Source organism: Symphalangus syndactylus, chromosome 17 (assembly GCF_028878055.3).
Source record: "Symphalangus syndactylus isolate Jambi chromosome 17, NHGRI_mSymSyn1-v2.1_pri, whole genome shotgun sequence".
In the NCBI taxonomy this organism is placed as follows: Eukaryota; Metazoa; Chordata; class Mammalia; order Primates; family Hylobatidae; genus Symphalangus; species Symphalangus syndactylus.
Window position 1 is genome coordinate 29,974,384 of NC_072439.2, and position 21,569 is coordinate 29,995,952.

The 21,569-nt window shown below is 37.4% G+C and overlaps 1 protein-coding gene across 1 annotated transcript; it reads right to left on the reverse strand.

The window, feature by feature from the left end:
• Positions 1 to 413: 413 nt before the first annotated feature.
• Positions 414 to 16,291, reverse strand: LOC129466780 (polyadenylate-binding protein 4). Its single transcript, XM_055250791.2, has 2 exons — positions 16,190 to 16,291; positions 414 to 1,057 (listed from the first exon to the last, which is right to left on the reverse strand). Exons 1-2 carry the CDS (start codon positions 16,289 to 16,291, stop codon positions 581 to 583), a joined length of 579 nt encoding a protein of 192 aa, XP_055106766.1. The 3' UTR covers positions 414 to 580.
• Positions 16,292 to 21,569: the final 5,278 nt, after the last annotated feature.

Here is a 21,569-nt window from a genome sequence, read left to right on the forward strand (position 1 = left end):
AGTATTTTGCTTTTTTGTATTTCATGTGTCTGAGCTGCAGTATTCTCAACTGTAATATGGGTATGATAATACCTATTTCAAAGGGTGGTGCCATGTATTAAATTAGGTAATGTATGGAATGTAACAGAGTCTGTCTCGTAACAAGCTCCAGATATGTATTTCTGAGTATTGTTCGTTTCGTATTAGTATTCAATGTATTTAGCAGATCCCTAGTGGAATGAACTAGGACCAAAGGGTAAAAATTGCTGACATATTTCTTTTTTTTAATGGAGATTTTTTTTCTTTTTTGAGAAACGTAATACTTGGGTACATGAAATAAAACCAATTTTCTGGGGGACAAATCAAAACCCACAATAGAAAAAAAAAGTTCACACTGGGCCACAGCAGAATCCCGAGAACATATTCGTATAATTGAAGAGTTCTAGGCGCTTCATATTCGACCTTTTGATACAAAATGACCTATTAAATTTGCAATTCGTAGTTCTTCGTGTTGAGGTCCATAGGACAAGCTAGGAAGTCTACAAATCTTGAGCTGAACTCCATGAGGGGTTATTTGGCTTTTGAATCTGTTTTTCCTTGTCTAAGAGGTAGCAGCAGCAACAGCGCCCACCTTCTGGGCAGCTTCTTTCTTGGCATGATGAGCCCGTAGAACTGCTACCGCTTCATCCACCTTGGAGTGGAGAGACTCGGGGAACTCTAACATGTGCAGCAGCTCAGAGTTGTGGATCTCCAGCAGCATTCCCGTGATCTTCCCAGCCAGGTTTGAATGCATTCTTTGGATGAGTGGGAACAAGCGTTCTCCCAGCATCTGCTTCTGTTCCTGGGGGTGTGCTGCGGCCAGCATGAAGGCAGTCAGTGGCTCCTGTCCCTGCACTTGGACCTCAGGCTGGGGTGCCTGCAGACGCTGTATGGCAGGATGAGGGCTGCGAACACTGGAGGCGTATTTGTAGCGGGCAACAGCCCCAGCCCGGGAAGCAGCAGCGGCAACAGCCACGCGCGGTGCTAAGTTCTGCACAGCTGTGGGAACGCCTCCAGACTGGCAGCTGCTGACATATTTCTATTCAAATAAGCAGTAAGTTTGTGTTTCCCCCATTTTAAATGGTTTTTAAGCATATTTTAGTTTACAGATGCCTTGGAAATTCTGATAAAAGCTATGAGTCCCCTCTCCATATATGTTCATGCGTAAATAAACACAATCATATGCACACAAAAATTGTTAAATGTTTCTGGAGATAGATTGGCTCATTAACATTCTTCCCTTAGTTTTTGTCTTCAATAGGTAAAAATTAAATCAAATTGGTAAAATTAGAAATTTTACAAGGAAGGGCGAGGAATGCTCTTCGATTGAAAAAAAGATAGTATTCAAGAATCATCTATGTCAGGAATGCTAATATTGTGCTTTCTATCTCTCTAGGTGACAATGTGATAAGGATAATAGAGAAGAGATTGAATATGTTATCTCAAGTTCAATTAGAAATTAGAGTTCATCAAGAAATATTCTAAAGACTTACTAAATATTCCCTAGATATGGCATGGCACATATGTAGAAAGTTAATTATTATATATTTGCTGACATTCAGCATTTCGTTTCCAAGCATTACTTTGGGATCAATTTCAGGGTTTGGGTTTTGTCAATAGAACAAAGTAAGTTCTGTTACACTAATTTTCTATTTATAAACCCATGGTCACTTTTGCTAAGCATAAAAATATTGAGCTCTCATTTAATGTCATTTGAAATTGCAACTAAATGTTTGAATAGATTGACAATTTTGAAAACTTTTTCCAATTAATTGGCTCCTGAGGATTCCAATATGCCTCTCTCCATGCTCATTCCCCTCATATATTGCCCTCGTTAACTCCAGAACTTGCATGTACTTACCTAATGTTTTTATATCTCTGACCCAGAGGGAAGCAAAAATAAATAAAGAATTAGAGTAATTGTTCAAATCATTCTAACCAAACTTTTTCTTTGGTTATTGTGGTACTTAACATCTTCACCCAGTAGATCTCCTCCTCATTTCTGATAACCTAACCTGGCCCCTGACCCCAGGGGCGACATGTGACCCAAGTTGAGAGATTCATAATCTATAAACTAGCTTCAAGGTATTGGTCCAGGGGTAGGCATAAAAATACAAGAAGGGACAATAAGAATCCCTCCTCTGGCTTTTTAACTAGAACATGTGTATATGTTAAAGTTGGAGCTATTATGTACACATGCATGTTTAGAGGATGGTGAATATCTCTTTCTTCTATGGATATAGAGTTGCAGGAATATAGGCCCAGAATATATTTACCTGTTACACAGACAGAAAGAATAAGCCTGCATACAGAGAAAAGCAGAGATGAGAGACAGCAGACTATCCTGAGAGTGCCAAGTTTCAATATGCCAGAGATGCCCTGAGGCTTACAATTCTTCCTTCAATTCTGTGAAGTACGCTAATATCTTGTATATATACGTGTGTGTGTGTGTGTGTGTGTGTGTGTGTGTGTGTGTGTGTGTGTATGTGTTTATGTGTGTATTTGCTTAAGATGGATTGAATTGAGTCCCAACCATTTGCAATTGTAATGGTCAATACAATTGCTAAGAATCCCAGCTTATTATAATACAGTTATGTGTCACTTAGCAATGGAAATATGTTCTGAGAAATGTGTTATTAGGCAACTTCGTCACTGTATGAACATCATAGAGTGTACTTACACATACCTTGATAGTATAGCCTACTACACATCTAGACTATACGTATAGCCTATTGCTCCTAGGCTACAAAATTGTACAGAATGTTACTGTATTGAACACTGTAGGCAATTATAACACAATGGTATTTGTGTATCTAAACATATCTAAACATAGAAAAGGTACATTAAAAATATGGCATGAAAGATTTTAAAAAATGGTATTCCTATATAGACCAGTTCCATTATAATCTTATGGGACCACCATCGTATATGCAATCCATCATTAACCGCAATGTCATCATGTGGTGCATGACTATGTGTGTGTCAGTGTGAGGATGACTGCATCTATTATGCTTTTCTTTATTAGTGATATATTTGGACTTCTTTTTTCTCATACTAGTTTTTTAAAAAGTATTCTTTAGCTAATATGTTATATAAAAAACCTGTGAGATAATAGAACTTCAGAGGAATATGTGTGATTACACTGTTTTCCTAATATACATATACAACTTGACATATATTTTTCTTAAAATAGTATTCAAATGATTAGTATCATATAATCATGTTTTCAATGTAATTTTCATTTGCTAGAACTTCGAGCTAATATTATATAAAATTAACAACACCAAGCTTAAGATTGGCTTTTTAATTTTAACATAAAAGTTATGTAAACAAAATTTATAAGGAAAATTCTGTGAAGAGGAAAATGGGAAAACTGCTTTAAATAGATTTTCTTATAATTAATTTGAAAAGTAAAATATAATAATGAAAGTTTAACTTGGTGATAGTGAATATAATTATGCTCTATAGTTATTCTTTAAAATAGGAAATGATTACATTCATCTCAACTTAGGATAATGAGCAAATGTAATTTTAATATAGTGTCTTTCACGTAGAAGTCAAGAAGCTTGATATGATGACAATGACAATTATATTTTTAATTTGAATCTGAGACATAAATTATCTCAAAGCAAATTGGAAATGAAGAAATATAATCAATAGAAACATAGTAACTTAATGTCATCTTTTTTTTTTCAATATATGGTAGCCATTTTGCCTCTCAGTGTAGCAGCTCTTCCTCTCTGGCATAAAATCTCAAATTTCCTTCAGGAAAATATCCTCCATCCATACTCAGACCACAAGGTTCAGGAGGGTCTTTGTCACAGGCTAAATCTCTGCATCTGAGATTTAGCTTAGCCAAGCAGAGCCCGGAACTTCCTTAGACACAGGGATTGGTTGAATGATGAGTATTTGGCCAACTATATTGAAGCAGAATTCTGGGGCTTGTGAGGAGCCACTAGGATGAAATGCTCTCTGTTTTGCTAGACTTGAAGCTATGATCATGTATGTAAGCCTGGAACAATTGACAAACATTTTGAAACTATAAGAAGTCTTAGAATGTAACCTGTGTAGAGGAAATTCATACTGAGCAATGGAAATAGACTCAGTCCTAAAGACTTAAGTTGAGATCCTTGAATCAAGTGGCATGTCAAGACATTTCTGAGGAAGAAATTTCTTTTACTTATCTAACTTGGGTGCATTTTTTTGTCAAAAATGGAAGAGTGTGTACTTATAAACTACACATGGAGTTGATTTTTTAATGTTTTATAGATGTTTAATTCATATTACTAGTTAAATGAAGCATAATCCTATGTAATTTTACTGTCAATATTCCACACTGTGAACTAAGTTGAGACTTCAGTAAATTCTCAAAGACAATCAGTATGGATGCACAGTCATCTAGTGCATGCTCAGCACTTTATTGATAATTTTTTTAAGGATGAAAGCATGATGCTTGCTGTTAAGAAAGTTATAGTATATTTTGGAAGAAAATAAAGATATATTAAGCAAGAGCTGCTCCCTATGTCTTATAATTAAGTGCTCTGATTAAGCACTTCCTCACTGGGTCTGTGCACCTTACCATAAAAATCACACGTCTCATCCACTAGAGGGCTGAATAGCAAGCAACTCTTTGGTCAGAGTAGCATTGTAAATTTAGAATTTAGTGATTAGACAAAGGGCAAAACCTAGGGAGATTATTAGCAAGGAGAGGAAGATTATTTGCTAGCAGAGGATGCAAATACTTGAGCTTGATTTCTATGTTAATGGATGATAAGATAGGAGTTTGCAGGAGGAGCAGGGGACATTTGATGAGGAGCAAACAGCAAATAGTCCCAAAGCATTTTGCACATAGCCATTCTACACATTATAAAGAAGAAATTTTGTTTTCTGATGTGTTTACGTAATTTTCCTTATTTCAAATACAAATGTAGATTATCTTTCTGAGCCTATGATAATTTTATTCAAAATTTAGAATGTGTGGAACTAGATGTATTAGAAGAATTAAATGTCAAGCTTCCATCTTAAATCTTATTGCAAAAATCAATAACTGAAAATCGTGGACCAAATCTTAGTAAGTAGGAGTTCATCAGGTCAAGAAATGGGAAAGAGCATTATAGGCTTATTAAATAGCATGAGGCAAAAAAAGGGCAGACTTATGAAAAGGAGACACATGTGTCTGTATTTTAGAAATTATAAAAGGACTTATTAGGAAATAGGTCTGGAAAGCTAAGTAGTGATACCTAATGAGGAATTTTCATACCATGCTCTGGATATTGATCTTTTTACTTTACAAAACAAAAAATTCATTGAATATTTGGAAGGGTGGTGGTAATTTGATAAGAATCTAGGTAGAACATGAAGGTTAAATAGTCATGAGGAAAATTTGAGTGAAAGATTAGATATGGCATATTTATGGGATATAAAGAACTAGGGGATTAGATATAAAAAATAGACTGAAGACCTATGTGAATTAGAACAGGGACTACAGGTGGAGTGTGGTAATGTACATGGAGATGGTAGAGCCCTGTTGATTGATCTGTGACATTTGTATTGTTTTTGTTTTCTATCTTTATGAAAAATAATTGTAACCAATGCTACTTTCTCTTAGTGTACAAGTCAAAGTCCTTTATCTGATCAGTAAGTTTCTAAAATTGGTCCCTAATTCCCTCTAAGATCTCATCTGCTGCTTTCTCCCTTTCTATCTCTGAACACTGCTGAACACCTTGCCCTTTCTTGAGCATGCCAGATATACTCCTAACTTAGAGCTTTTGCACTTACTGTTTTCTTTGCTCAGGATGTTCCTTCTTCAGAAATCTTCATGGCTCCTTTCTTCACCTCCTTTATCTTTATATGCAAATATCACCTAATTTACATTTTCCATTCTGTCTAAAATTGCAACCTCTTTATCCCCCTTCCCTGCACTGTTACTTTCTTAGCACTTACTATCTAACATATTTAATGTTTTTTTGTTTATTGTTTTCTCCACTAGAAAATTATGTGTTCTAAACGTTTTACTATTTTGTTTACTGCTGTAAACTTAGCATTTAGAATATCTCTACAATTATAAGTACTCAAATATATTTGTCAAATGCATAAAGTAATATGTTTTACAGTTTATGTGGCTGTTTATGTGCTTTTAATATTTTTATTCATTTGTCATATATACCACCCTACCACTACCACTTGTGAATTTGGCCAAATTTGCGTGCAGAAAACTTCTGAACACAAGATGCAACTCCGCCATGCCCAGCAGGCCCTGTCCCTAAAAACACATGCACAAACACACAAACACACTTTCTTTCTCCCTTTCTGTCTAGAAGAAAATATATGAGAAAAATATTTTCTATTTTGGCTTAATAGCCTTGTGGATGAAAGCTATATTACATAATGTTTTTTACCTAATTTTATCTATTAGGTGAAATTCATTCATGTATATTAAGCTAATATATGTAGCTTATTATGTCAAGTTCCACACCATGACAGGCACCTAATATTTATCTGACCTTCATTCTCTTTTTCTTTTTGTTTTTTGTTTTTTGGGTTTTTTTTTTTTTTTGAGACAGAGTTTCACTCTTGTCATCCAGGCTGGAGGGCAATGGCACAATCTTGGCTCACTGCAACCTCCACCTCCTAAGTTCAAGTGATTCTCCTGCCTCAATCTCCCAAGTGGCTGGGATTACAGGCACCCACAACTACATCTGGCAATTTTTATATTTTTAGTAGGGACAGGGTTTCACCATGCTGGTCATGCTGGTCTCGAACTCTGGACCTCAGGTGATCTGCCCGCCTTGGCCTCCCAAAGTGCTGGGATTATAGGCATGAGCCATTGTGCCCAGCCTGTCTGACCTTCTCTTATTGTTACTAACTTGTTAGAAATAGATGAAAGGCCCTTGAGCTCAGGGAAGACAGAGTCTATTGAAGCTTCAGGGAAGAATCACCACTGGACTGTTTAGGAGTGGTCACATGGTCACCCAGCCAGTTCTGGCTAGTGAGATGGCAGTGGGAGGCTCCTCAAAATGGACTTCAGAAAAGGCCCCTTATTTAATGATTGAAGGGTCACGTTCAATTGGCACAGCACTTTGCCCCTCTGCACTACATCGTTTGCACTTTCCCAATCATCCTACCCGGAATGATTGGTGGGAGTGATGGTGAAAGGTGCAGCAGTCATGAGGTGATAAACACAGTGAAAATCATTTGTCAGTGCTAAGACTGAAAAAGCAGAAAGTCAGAAAGACTCTTGGTCTCTGATGGCATCACTCAGACTTGAAACAGCTCTTAGGCAGCCATTTCTGGATTTCTTGTTACATGAGGGGGATAAAACTTATTTGCATAGGCCACTGCAATTTGGTTTTGTATTTCTAAATGCATTCCTAACGACTGCAGTAGTAAGTTAGTGGTTCAAATATGTTGATTAGATAGTTTGTGTTAATTAAGAGTACTATAATACATAACTTACTTATTTGCAATACTACATTCCTTGTGAAATCCTTTATTTGATAGCAATAAGTTATATTAAAGTAAAAATGGAATATTAGGGAACTTCATATGTAATTTTAACTTACTGACATGGGTTAATGGCTTCATGAGGTAAAATTATATTTGAGAGGTAGGATCTTATAACAGATAATAATAGCTAATACATATTGCTTATTATAAGTGAAATAGAGTTTTAAGTGTTTCACATTTAATTTTCCATCCAATTTTTAAGATAATTCTATTAATTTGTATCAAATCAAATGTAAATCTGTTACTTAATATTTCTCAAGCTCTCTTTGTTGCATATATATCATTTTCCCACAAAAGTTTCTCTAATTTCCACATTGTAAAATGTTCTGTATCTATTAACAGAATGTTACATAATTAATACCACCCAAAATAGAACTGCATCAAGATAGTTTGGTTAATAGGTGAGACTGGCACAGATTGATTATCAGTACTCCATTAATATGCACTTTAAATGCAAGCACATAAGTCTTCCCATTGTGATGACCAACAATTTTCAGGTTGATAGATTTCAGAACTGTTTCCTTTTCCTTCATTCAAAAAATGTAGTTTTAATTACTATCTTGAAATAAACTGTGTGATAAAAGTTCAGGACAAAAATGAAAATATTGAATAATATACTTGCATTAAAAATAATGATTAGAAGATGAGATCCAATTTAGAAGCAGTTTTTAAAAAAGGATGGGGTGAATCTAGTTTCTAGCTCAGCATCTAAAAACTTGGAAGTCACTTCTCTGTTCTAACCGCAAGTAAAAAACTGAACAAACCAAAAAACAGCAACTCTTCTTGGCTCCATAAGAGTGAAGATCAGGGGGCAAGCTGCTACCCTCCTGCTCAAATGGAGACACCAACAGGTAAATACAGATAATCACAATTTATGGAAGCAGAAACCATGAGTAATAACCTCTGCAGGAACCACTGTCAAAGGCGTGTAAACCAGAGCAACTCCATCTTAAATAAGAGCTGGGTAAAATAAGGTTGAAACCTACTGGGCTGCATTCCCAGAGAGTTAAGGCATTCTAAGTCACAGAATAAGATAGGTCAGCACAAAGTACAGGTCATAATGACCTTGCTAATAAAACAGTCTGCAGTGGAGAAGCCGGCCAAAACCCACCAAAAGCAAAATGGCCATAGGAGTGACCTCTGGTCGTCCTCACTGCTGCACTCCCACCAGCTGCATGACAGTTTACAAATGCCATGGCCATGTCAGGAAGTTACCCTATACGGTCTAAAAATGGTCTAAAAAAAAATGCCATGGCCATGTCAGGAAGTTACCCTATATGGGAGGCATAAGTAATCCATCCCTTGTTTAGCACATCATCAAGAAATAACCATAAACACGGGCAACCAGCAGCCCTTGGGGCTGCTCCGTCTATGAACTAGCCATTCATTTATTCCTTTGCTTTCTTAATAAACTTACTTTCACTTTGCACTGTGAACTTAACCTAAATTCTTTCTCATGTGAGATCCAAAAACCCTTTCTTAAGGTCTGGATCAGAACCCCTGTCCTGTAACACCACTGCCCAGGTAGCAAACCTGAATTGCACTTGAATTGCTAGAGGCTCAATGAGGACAAATCTGAGAGATAAGTACTCTAGGGGGACCCAGCCATCAGAGGCTACCACACACTTTTATAAGACTTGCCTCACGGAGCTCTGCCAGGTCTTCACAGTGAATATCAGAGAAACACCTCATGCTTCTGGCAGAGTGAGGGGGAAATGAACCATTTAGAAATACCTCAGAGCATTCAATTCTTAACAAGAAGAAACTAGTTAACCAAAGCCTAACCTTCGGGAGTTGTATCCAAGTCTAAGTGACCCTAGAGAAGGGAAATAACCAGCTCCATCCAGCTCTAGCCATCCTGTCCCACAGAAGGGGAGGAAAGGAGATTGAGAAGCAGGTGAAGTTCACAGTGCAGACACACAGGCTCACTAAAGACTGAAACGTAAGTAGATGACTATAGAATGCTCCCCTCCCCCACACCTTACCACCAGATTACTAAAGGCCTATTTACACCCATTTATTTTACCCAGTTATTTATGTCTGGATATCAGGAAAAAATTATAAGACATAATAAAACATAAGAAACAAGACAAAAAGCACATTTCAAAGAAACAGCAAGCATCAGAGCCAGACTCAGATAAGGCAAGGATGTTGGAATTATAGGACTACAAATTTAAAGCAACTATTATTAATATGTAATGGGCTTTAATGGATAAAGTAACAATCTGTAAGAATTGAGGGGGCAATGTAAGCAGGGTGATGAAAATTCTAAGAAAGAATCAAACAGAAATGTAAGAGATCAAGAACACTGTAACAGAAATGAAGAAAGCCTTTGGCAGGCTTCTTAGTAGGTTAGAAATGACTGAGCTTGAGGATATCTCTGAGCTTGAAGATATCGCAATAGAAACTTTAAAAACTAAAAAGCAAAGCCCCCCAAAAGAGAGAGACAGAGAGAGAGACAGACAGAGACTGAGAATGCCCCAGAATATCAATGCACTGTGGGACAACTATAAAAGGTATAACATATGTGTAATGGGAATACCAGGAGGAGAAGAGAGAAAGGAACAAGCAATATTTGAAATTAATATTTGAAAATAATCACTAAAAATTTCTCCTATTTGATGTCAGACACCAAACCACAGATGGAGGAATTTCAAAGGACACCAAGCAGGATAAACATCAGAAAAGCTACATCTAGGCATATAATTTTCAAAGTACAGAAAATTAAAGATTTAAAAAAATCCTGAAAGAGGCCAGAGGGGGAAAATACCTTACTTATTAGAAAAGCAAAGATAAGAATTGAATCTAATGTCTCAGAAACCATGTAACCAAGAAGGACAACACAGTGAAATATTTAATGTGTTGAGAGAAAAAAACTGACTAATTTATGATTCTGTATCCTATGAAATTAAATTTCAAATGTTAAGAAGAAATATAGTTTCTGAGAAAAACAAAAATTGAGGGTAGTTGTTACCAGTAGAACTCCCTTGTAAGAAATGTTAAAAGAAGTTCTTTAAGGAGAAGAAAAATTATATAGATCAGAAATTTGGATCTACAGAAAGAAAGGAGGAACATCTGAGAAGAAATAGGTGAAGGTAAATGTAAAAACTTTTAGTTTCCTTATTCTTAATTTGCCTAAAAGATAACAGTTTGTTCAAAATAATAATGGCAACAATGTATTTGATTATGTATGCATGTATATAGATAGATATTTTTTCTTTTAATTTAATTTTAAGTTCTGGAATACATGTGCAGGATGTGCAGGTTTGTTACATAGGTAAACGTGTGCCATGGTGGTTTGCTACACCCATCAATCCATCACCTAGGTATTAAGCCCCAAACGCATTAGCTACTTACCTTCTGCTCTCCCTCCCGCTACCCACCCAACAGCCCCCAGTGTGTGTTGCTCCCCTCCCTGTGTTCATGTGTTCTCACTGTTCAGATCCTGCATATGAATGAGAACATGCAGTGTTTGGTTTTCTGTTCCTGTGTTAGTGTACTGAAGATAATGGCTTCTAGCTACAGACATGTCCCTATAAAGAACATAATCTCATTCCCTTTTATGTCTACAAAGTATTCCATGGTGTACCAAGTTTTCTTTATCCATTCTATCATTGATGGGCATTTGGGTTGATTCTATGTCTTTGCTATTGTGAATAGTGCTGAAATAAACATATATGTGCATGTATCTTTAAAATAGAATAATTTCTATTCATTTGAGTATATATCCAGTAATGGGATTGCTGGGTAAAATGGTATTTCTTGTTCTAGATCCTTGAGGAATCGTCAAACTGTCTTCCACAATGGTCGAACTAATTTACTTTCCCACCACCAGCGTAAAAGCATTTCTATTTCTCCACAGCCTTGTCAGCATCTGTTATTTCTTGGCCCTTTAATAATCATTATTTTGACTGGTATGAGATGGTATCTCATTGAGGCTTGGATTTGCATTTCCCTAATGATCAGTGATGTTGAGGTTTTACATATATTTGTTGGCCACATAAATCTCTTCTTTTGAGAAGTGTCAGTTCATGTCCTTTGCCCACGTTTTAATGGGGTTGTTTTTTTATTGTAAATTTGTTTAAGTTCCTTGTGTATTCTGGATTTTAGACCTTTGTCAGATGGATAGATTGCAAAGTTTTTCTCCCATTCGGTAGGTTGTCCGTTCACTCTGATGATAGTTTATTTTGCTATACAGAAGCTCTTTAGTTTAATTAGGTCCCATTTATCAATTTTTTCTTTTTGTTGCCATTGCTTTTGATATTTTTGTCATTAATTTTTTTCCTGTACCTATGTCCTGAATGGTATTGCCTAGATTTTCTTCAAGGGTTTTTATAGATTTGGGTTTTACATTTAAGTCTTTAATCCATCTTGAGTTAATTTTTGTATAAGGTATGAAAAAGGGGACCCGTTTCCATTTTCTGTATATGGCTAGCCAGTTTTCCCAGTACCATTTATTAAATAGGGAATCATTTTTCCATTCCTGGTTTTCTGTCAAGTTTGTTGAAGATCAGATAGTTGTAGATGTGTAATCTTCTTTCTGAGATCTCTATTCTGTTCCATTTGTCTATGTGTCTGTTTTGGTACCAGCACCATTCTGGTTTGGTTACTGTAGTCTTGTAGTATAGTTTGAAGTCAGATAGTGTGATGCCTCCAGCTTTGTTTCTTTTTTTTTTTTTTTTTTTTTTTTTTTTTGGCTTAGGATTGTCTTGGATATACAGGCTCTTTTTTTGACTCCATATACATTTTAAAGTAGTTTTCTCTAATTCTGTGAAGAATGTCAAGGGTAGTTTAATAGGAATTGCATTGAATCTATAAATTACTTTGGGCAATATGGCCATTTTCATGATACTGATTCTTCCTAACCAGGAACATGGAATGTTTTTCCACTTGTTTGTGATCTCTATTATTTCCTTGAGCAGTGGTTTGTAGTTATCCTTCAAGAGGTCCTTCACATTGCTTGTTAGCTGTATTCCTAGGTATTTTATTCTCTTTGTAGAAATTGTGAATGACAGTTCATTCATGACTTGGCTCTCTGCTTATCTGTTGTTGATGTATAGGAATGCTTGTGATTTTTGCACATTGATTTTGTATACTGAGACCTTGCTGAAGTTCCTCATCAGCTTAAGGAGTTTGGGGGCTAAGATGATGGGGTTTTCTAGGTATAGGTTCATGTCATCTGCATGCGGAGACAATTTGACTTTCTCTCTTTCTATTTGAATATGCTTTATTTATTTCTCTTGCCTGATTGCCCTGGCCAGAATTTCAATACTACATTGAATAGGAATGGGGAGAGAGGGCATCCTTGTCTTATGCTGGGTTTCAAAGGGAATGATTCCAGCTTTTGCTTATTCAGTATGATGTTGAGTATGGGTCTGTCATAGATAGCTCTTATTATTTTGAAATATGTTCCATAAATACCTAGTTTATTGAGAGTTTTTAACATGAAGGGATGTTAAATTTAATCAAAGGCCTTTTCCATGTCTACTGAGATAATAGTGTGGTTTTTGTCTTTAGGTCTATATGATGAAATATGTTTATTAATTTGTGTATATTGAGCCAGCCTTGCATCCCAAGGATGAAGCCAACTTTATTGTGGTGGATAAGCGTTTTGATGTGCTGCTAGATTTATTAAGGATTTTTGATGTGCTGCCAGTATTTAAGATTATTAAGGATTTTTGATGTGCTGCCAGTATTTTATTAAGGATTTTTGCATCAATGTTCATCAGGGATATTGGCCTGAAGTTTCTTGTTGTTGTTGTATCTCTGCCAGGTTTTGCTATCATGATGATGCTGGCCTCATAAAATTTAGTTAGAGACAAGTCTTTCCTTTTCAGTTGTTTGGAATGGTTTCAGAAGAAATGGTACCAGCTCCTCTTTGTACCTCTGGTAGAATCTATCTGGTCCTGGGCTTTTTTTGGTTGGTAGGCTATTTATTACTGCCTCAATTTCAGAACTTGTTATTGGTCTATTCAGGGATTCAGCTTCTTCTTGGTTTAATCTTGGGAGGGTGTATGTTTCAAGGAATTTATCCATATCTTCTAGATTTTCTAGTTTACCTGCATAGAGGTGTTTATAGTATTTTCTGATGGTTGTTTGTATTTCTGTGGGGTCAGTTGTGGTATTCCCTTTATCATTTTTATTGTGTCTATTTGAGTCTTCTTTATTTTCTTCTTTATTAACTTTGCTAGCAGTCTATTTTATTAATATTTGAAAAAAATAGCTCCTAGATTCATTGATTTTTTGAAGGGATTTTTGTGTGTGTCTATATCCCTTCAGTTCAGCTCTGATTGTAATTATTGTCTTCTGCTAGCTTTTGGATTTCTTTGCTCTTGTTTCTCTAGTTCTTTTAGGTGTAATGTTAGGGTGTTGATTTGAGATCTTCTAGCTTTCTGATGTGGGAATTTAGTGCTATAAATTTCTCTGTTAACACTTTTAGCTGGGACCCAGAGAGTCTGATATGTTGTCTCTTTGTTCTCACTGATTTCAAAGAACTTCTTGATTTCTGCCTTAATTTCATTATTTACCCAGGAGTCATTCAGGAGCAGATTGTTCAACTTCCACGTAGTTTTGTGGTTTTGAGTGAGTTTCTTAATCTTGAGTTCTAGTTTTATTGCACTATGATCTGAGAGACTGATTGTTATGATTTCAGTGCCTTTGCATTTGCTGAGGAGTGTTTTGACTCCACTTATGTGATCAATTTTAGAGTAAGTGCCATGTTGCACTGAGAAGAATGTATATGCTGTAGTTTTTTGTGTTTTTTTTTGTTTTTTTTTATTTTTTTATTATTATACTTTAGGTTTTAGGGTACATGTGCACAATGTGCAGGTTTGTTACATATGTATCCATGTGCCATGTTGTTTTGCTGCACCCCTTAACTCGTCATTTAGCATTAGGTATATCTCCTAATGCTGTCCCTCCCCCCTCCCCCCAACCCATAACAGTCACCAGAGTGTGATGTTCCCCTTCCTGTGTCCATGAGTACTCATGGTTCAATTCCCACCTATGAGTGAGAATATGCGGTGTTTGGTTTTTTGTCCTTGTGATAGTTTACTGAGAATGATGTTTTCCAGTTTCATCCATGTCCCTACAGAGGACATGAACTCATCATTTTTTATGGCTGCATAGTATTCCATGGTGTATATGTGCCACATTTTCTTAATCCAGTCTATGGTTGTTGGACATTTGGCTTGGTTCCAAGTCTTTGCTATTGTGAATAGTGCCGCAATAAACATACGTGTGCATGTGTCTTTATAGCAGCATTATTTATAATCCTTTGGGTATATACCCAGTAATGGGATGGCTGGGTCAAATGGTATTTCTAGTTCTAGATCCCTGAGGAATCGCCACACTGACTTCCACAATGGTTGAACTAGTTTACAGTCCCACCAACAGTGTAAAAGTCTTCCTATTTCTCCACATCCTCTCCAGCACCTGTTGTTTCCTGACTTCTTAATGATGGCCATTCTAACTGGTGTGAGATGGCATCTCATTGTGGTTTTGATTTGCATTTCTCTGATGGCCAGTGATGATGAGCATTTTTTCATGTGTTTTTTGGCTGCAAAAATGTCTTCTTTTGAGAAGTGTTTGTTCATGTTCTTCGCCCACTTTTTGATGGGGTTGTTTGTTTTTTTTCTTGTAAATTAGTTTGAGTTCATTGTAGATTCTGGATATTAGCCCTTTGTCAGATGAGTAGGTTGCAAAAATTTTCTCCCATTCTGTAGGTTGCCTGTTCACTCTGATGGTAGTTTCTTTTGCTGTGCAGAAGCTCTTTAGTTTAATTAGATCCCATTTGTCAATTTTGGCTTTTGTTGCTATTGGTGTTTTAGACATGAAGTCCTTGCCCATGCCTATGTCCTGAATGGTATTGCCTAGGTTTTCTTGTAGGGTTTTAATGGTTTTAGGTCTAACATTTAAGTCTTTAATCCATCTTGAATTAATTTTTGTATAAGGTGTAAGGAAGGGATCCAGTTTCAGCTTTCTACATATGGCTAGCCAGTTTTCCCAGCACTGTTTATTAAATAGGGAATCCTTTCCCCATTTCTTGTTTTTGTCAGGTTTGTTAAAGATCAGATAGTTGTAGATATGTGGCATTATTTCTGAGGGCTCTGTTCTGTTCCATTGATCTATGTCTCTGTTGTGGTACCAGTACCATGCTGTTTTGGTTACTGTAGCCTTGTAGTATAGTTTGAAGTCAGGTAGCGTGATGCCTCCAGCTTTGTTCTTTTGGCTTAGGATTGACTTGGCGATGCGGGCTCTTTTTTGGTTCCATATGAACTTTAAAGTAGTTTTTTCCAATTCTGTGAAGAAAGTCACTGGTAGCTTGATGGGGATGGCATTGAATCTATAAATTACCTTGGGCAGTATGGCCATTTTCACGATATTGATTCTTCCAACCCATGAGCGTGGAATGTTCTTCCATTTGTTTGTATCCTCTTTTATTTCACTGAGCAGTGGTTTGTAGTTCTCCTTGAAGAGGTCCTTCACATCCCTTGTAAGTTGGATTCCTAGGTATTTTATTCTCTTTGAAGCAATTGTGAATGGGAGTTCGCTCATGATTTGGCTCTCTGTTTGTCTGTGATTGGTATACAAGAATGCTTGTGATTTTTGTACATTGATTTTGTATCCTGAGACTTTGCTGAAGTTGCTGTGCTGTGGGGAATACCTCTTGGGTCCAAGCTGTCCAGTTTCCCAGCACCAGCGGGGAACAATGATGGCCTGTAGCTGTAGTAATGGCTGCTGCCCTTCCCCACTGGGAATTTAGCATTTTAGGCAGCTGGCAGTGACAGTGATGGCTGCCATCTCTCCCCTGGGAAGCTCAGTTTTCTTAGGCAGCAGGTAGCTGCAGTGATGGCTGCCACCCCTCTCTCAGGGAGCTCAGATGACTTAGGCAGCAGGCAACCACAGTGATGATGGCTGCCCCTGCCCCTGGGAACTTGGGAGTCTTAGGCAGACTCCAGCTGAATGGCTGTTGAGAATAAAACAGCTCTGTGGTTGGGACCCAAGGCCTTGGTCGTGTGGGCTCACAAGTGGGATCTCCTAATCCATGAGTTGCACAGATCTGTGGAAAAAGCATGGTTTCCCTGTCTGGGTAGCACAATCGCTCACCACCTCCCTTGGGTAAGAGTTGGGGCTCCCCTTGCCCTGTGTGGCTCTCAGGTGGGCTGACATACCACCCTGCTTTTCCTTTCCCTCTGTGGGTCACGTCAACCACCTAGTCAGTCCTGATGATAGAACCTGGATACTTTGGTTACCAGTGCAGGATTTGCATGCTGTTTTCATTCTTTTCAGTGGGAGCCTTTGACTGCAGTTGCTTCTGGTTTGCTATCTTGGCCTTGCCCTCCCACACGTATATATTCTTATGCCTGCTTATGTATAAGTGAAATGAACAACAGTAATGATACAAGGGATGGAATAATTAGGATGATTTTGTCATTATAAGTTACTCACACTACCCATGGAGTGACAGTGTTTTTGAAAGTGTACTTGAATTAGTTGTAAGTGAGTATTGTAAATTCTAGGGTAACCACTCAAAAGGTAAATAACTGGTATACTTAGAAAGAGGAGAAAATAGAATAAAATGCTAAATTAAAACCACAAAAAGCAGAAAAAGAGTGAAAGAAAAACATAGGAACAAAGAACAAGGGCAACAAATAGAAAATAGTAAGAAATTGGGTAGATATTAATCCACCTATATCAGTAGTAAGTCAATGGTTTAAAAGGACAAGTTAAAAGAGACTGTTACACTGGATCAAAAAACAAGACCCAAATGTATATTGTCTACAAAAAAACCCACTTTAAATATAAAGATGCATACAGATTAAAAGTAAATAGATGGAGAAAGATATGCCATACTAACACTAATCAAGAGAATAGAGGGAGCTGTATTAATTTCAGACAGAGCAAAATTCACAGGAAGGAAAGTTGTCAAGTGAAAAGAGGGGCATTGCATAATGATTAAAGAATCAATTTTCTAATAAGACCGAACAATCTTTAATGTATGCACCTAACAACAGGTTGTCAAAATACATAAGGCACAAACTGATAGAACGATTTGGAGAAATAGATGAATCCACTATTATAGTTGGAGACATCAACCCACTTCTATTAAAAATGAACAGATCCAGCAGGCAGAAAATCAATAAAGACATAGTTGAACAACACTATCAATCAACTGGACATAACCTGCATCTATAGACTGCTTCAACCAACAATAACAGAATATACACTCTTCTCGAAGTCACATGGAACCTTTACCAAGACAGACCGCATTCTGGGTTATAAAACATATCTTAACAAATGTCAAGGAATAGAAATCATATAATGTCTGCTCTCAGGCCACAATGGAATTAAACTAGAAATTGATAACAGAAAGATAGCTGGAAAATGCCTAAATATTTGGATATTAAACCACACACTTCTAAATAAAACTAGATGGAAGAAGAAACCTTAAGAAAAATTTTAAAATATTTTGAACTATACTAACATAAAAAAATCAAAACTTGTGAAATATAGCTAAAGCAATGCCTAGAGGGAAATTCATACCCAAATTTATATATTAGAAAAGAAAAAAGATGTGAAATCAACCATCTAATATTCCATCCTTAGAAAATAGAAAAAAAAGAGAAAATTAAATCCAAGTAAGTGAAAGCAAAAATAATAAAAGAGCAGAAATCAGTGTACTTCAAAACAGGAAATTAATGAAGAAAATTCATAAAACCAGAAACTGGCTCATTAAAAAATCGGTAAAATTGTTAGGTCTCTAGTCAGGCCATGTAAGAAAAATAGAGAGAGAAAACACATATTACCAATGTTAGAATGAAAGAGAAGACATCAGTATAGTTCCTATGGACATTAAAAGGATAATAAAGCAACGCTATGAACATCTCTATGCTCACAAATTTAATAACCTAGATGGGCCAATTCTCTGAAAGATATAATCTGCCAAAACTCACATGAGAACAAATAGACAATATGAATAGGCCTGTACTGATTAAATTAATAAAATCAGTAATTAATAATATCCCCAAACAGAAAGTATAAGGCCCAATACTGTCTTTGTTCACACATGACATAATCATTTATGTAGAAAATCTGAACTAATTGACAAAAAACTCCTGGAACTAATAATCAATTATAGCAAGGTTGTAGAATATCAGGGCAAAATACAAAGTTCATCACTTTCCTATATACCAGCAATGAACAAATGACATTTGATATTAAACACACAATACCATTTACATTGGAATCCCCCCAATTAGATACTCAAGCATAAATCTAACAAACCACATACAAGATCTACGTAAGGAAAACTACAAACATCTGATAAAAGCAACCAAAGAATAACTAAATAAATGGAGATATAGTCCATGCTCATTGATATGAAGACAATATTATCAAGATATCAGTTTTTTCCAAGTTGATCTACAGATTCAATTTAATCCCAATCAAAATCCCAGCCAGGGGGCTGGATCCATGATGGCTGATTAGAAACAACAATTGTCTGTGGCATGCATGGAGAGGAAGGAAAAGGGACAAATGAATTCAGCACCTTCAAATGAGATATCCAGGTTCTCACATTAGGACTGACTGGAAGAACATCTTAACCCACAGATAACTAAGAACAGTGGGCAGGGCCAAAGGAATCCCCACCCCAGCCAAGGGAAGTGGTGAGTGATTGTGTGAGCCTGCTGGGAAACCATGCTTCTCCCACAGATCTTTGCAACCCACAGAACAGGAGATCCCCTAGTGAGCCCACACCACCAGGGTCTTGGGTCTGATACACAGAGGTGTGTGGAGTCTCGGCAGAGCAGCTGCTCACGCACTCACAGAGACCCAGGAGTTTTACATAGTCCAGCCCTGGGATCCTTGGCAAAGTGGGAAATCCATCTGTACATATCCCCAGGAAGGGGGCTGAATTCAAGGAGCCAGGTAACTTTGTTCTATGGGCCCCACTTCCATGGTACCTCACAAGTTAAGACTCACTGGCTTGGATCCCAGGCAGCTAATGGCAGTCGGTTGAAGTCTGCCTGAGCCAGGTCCAAGTTCCCTAGGGGAGGGGTGGCTGCCATCTCTGTGGTTTGGTAGACTCAGCCACTCCAGCTTGCCGATTGTGGAGAATACAGATGGCTCAGATGAGAAAGGATCCCCCACAATGCAGCACAGCTGCCTTGCCAGATTGTGACCAGACTGCTTCTTTAAGTGGGACCCTGATTCATCCCTCCTTACTGGGTGGGACCTCCCTGCGGGCCCTTGGCCACTCCAGCAAGGGTTCTACTAACAAAGCAATCTCTCCCTGAGATGGAGCTCCTGGGGAGAGGGGTGGCTGCCATCTCTGCGGTTCAGTTGACTCAGCCACTCCAGCCTGCCAGGTTTGGAGAATAAAGGTGGCCCAGATGAGGAAGAGACCCTCCCACCCCTAATGCAACACAACTGCTCTACCAAAAAACAGCCAGACTGCTTCTTTAGTTGGGTCCCTGATCCCATTCCTCCTGACTGTGTGAGACCACCCAATGTGGGTCTCCAGCCCACTTCCTACAGGTAGGGCAGGCTGGCAATGGGTCACTACCCACCTGTGACAAAGCTTCCAGAGGAAGAAGCTGGCTGCCATCTTTGCTGTCTCACATCCTTCACTGGAGAAACCTCCAGGTATGGGAGAAAGCAAGTCGACTGAGGTCTGGAGCGAACCCCCAGCAAATTGCAGCAGCTCTAAGGCAGCGTGGCCTGCCTGTTGAAAAAACAAATGAACAAACAGAAAACAACAGCAACATCAACAAAAAAGATCCCACAAAAACTCCATTCAAAGGTCAGCAATCACAAAGATACAAGGTAGATAAGCCCACAAAGATGAGAAAGAATCAATGTAAAACATTGAAAACTCAAAAAAGCTAGAATGCCTTCTCTCCCTCAAATGACCGTAACACCTCTCCAGCAAAGGCACAAAACTGGGCTAGAGCTGAGATGGCCGAACTGACAGAAGTAGGCTTCAGAAGGTGGATACTAATGAACTCTGCTGAGCTAAAGGAGAATGTTGTAACTCAATGCAAAATCCTAGCCAGTTATTTTGTGGATATTAACAAACTATTTCTAAAGTTTAAATGAAGAGGCAAAGCCCAGAATAGCCAACACAATATTGAAGAAGAATAAAGTTGAAGGACTAACACTACCTGACATCAAGAATCACTATAAAGCCAGTGTAAAGCAAACAGTGTGGTATTGGCAAAAGGATGAACAAACAGATCAAGGAAACAGAATAGAGAGTACAGAAATAGACCTACATAAATATAGTCAACTGATCTTTGACAATGGGAGCAATGGAGGCAACAGAATACTATGGAGCAAAATTTTTTCAACAAATGGTGCTGAAACAACACTCACATGCAAAAACAAAAACAAAAAAAAAAAGAAACTAGACACAGGCCTTAAATCTTTCACAAAAATTAACTGAAAGTGGATCACAGATCTAAATGCAAAAAACAAAAACATATAAAACTCCTGGAAGATAACAGAAGAGAAAATAGAGATGATTAGGGGTTTGGCAATGCCTTTTTAGATGCCAACCCAAGGGCACAATCCAAGAAAGAAAGAATTGACAAGTTGGACTTCATTAGAATTAAAATATTCTGCCTCCCAAAAAACACTGTCAAGAGACTAAGAAGAAAAGCCACACACCGGAAGAAAATATTTGCAAAGGACCTAGCTGATAAAAGACTGTTATCCAAAATATACAAAGAACTCTTAAAACAATAAGAAAACTAACAACCCAATTTATAAATTGACCAAAACTCTGGACTAACACCTCAACCCAGAATATATACAGATAGCAAATTCACATATGAAAAGATGTTTTACGTTATATATCAGCAGGGAAGTAAACAGCAATGAGATACTACACACATATTAGAATGGCCAAAACCCAGAACACTGATGATAGCAAATGCTGAAGAGGATGTAACAGAAAGTCTCATTCAAAGCTGGTGGGAATGCAAAATGGTACAGCCACTTCAAAAGACAGCTTGATGGCTTTTTATAAAACCAAACACCAT

Bases quoted from the DNA above. Each gene is read 5' to 3' on its own strand.
- LOC129466780 (XM_055250791.2), bottom strand. From the start codon at position 16,291: ATGCTAAATTCCCAGTGGGGAAGGGCAGCAGCCATTACTACAGCTACA. The intron at 1,058-16,189 runs GTATTCCCCACA...TTATTTGAATAG, and splicing joins GGACAGCTTGGACCCAAGAG to AAATATGTCAGCAGCTGCCA.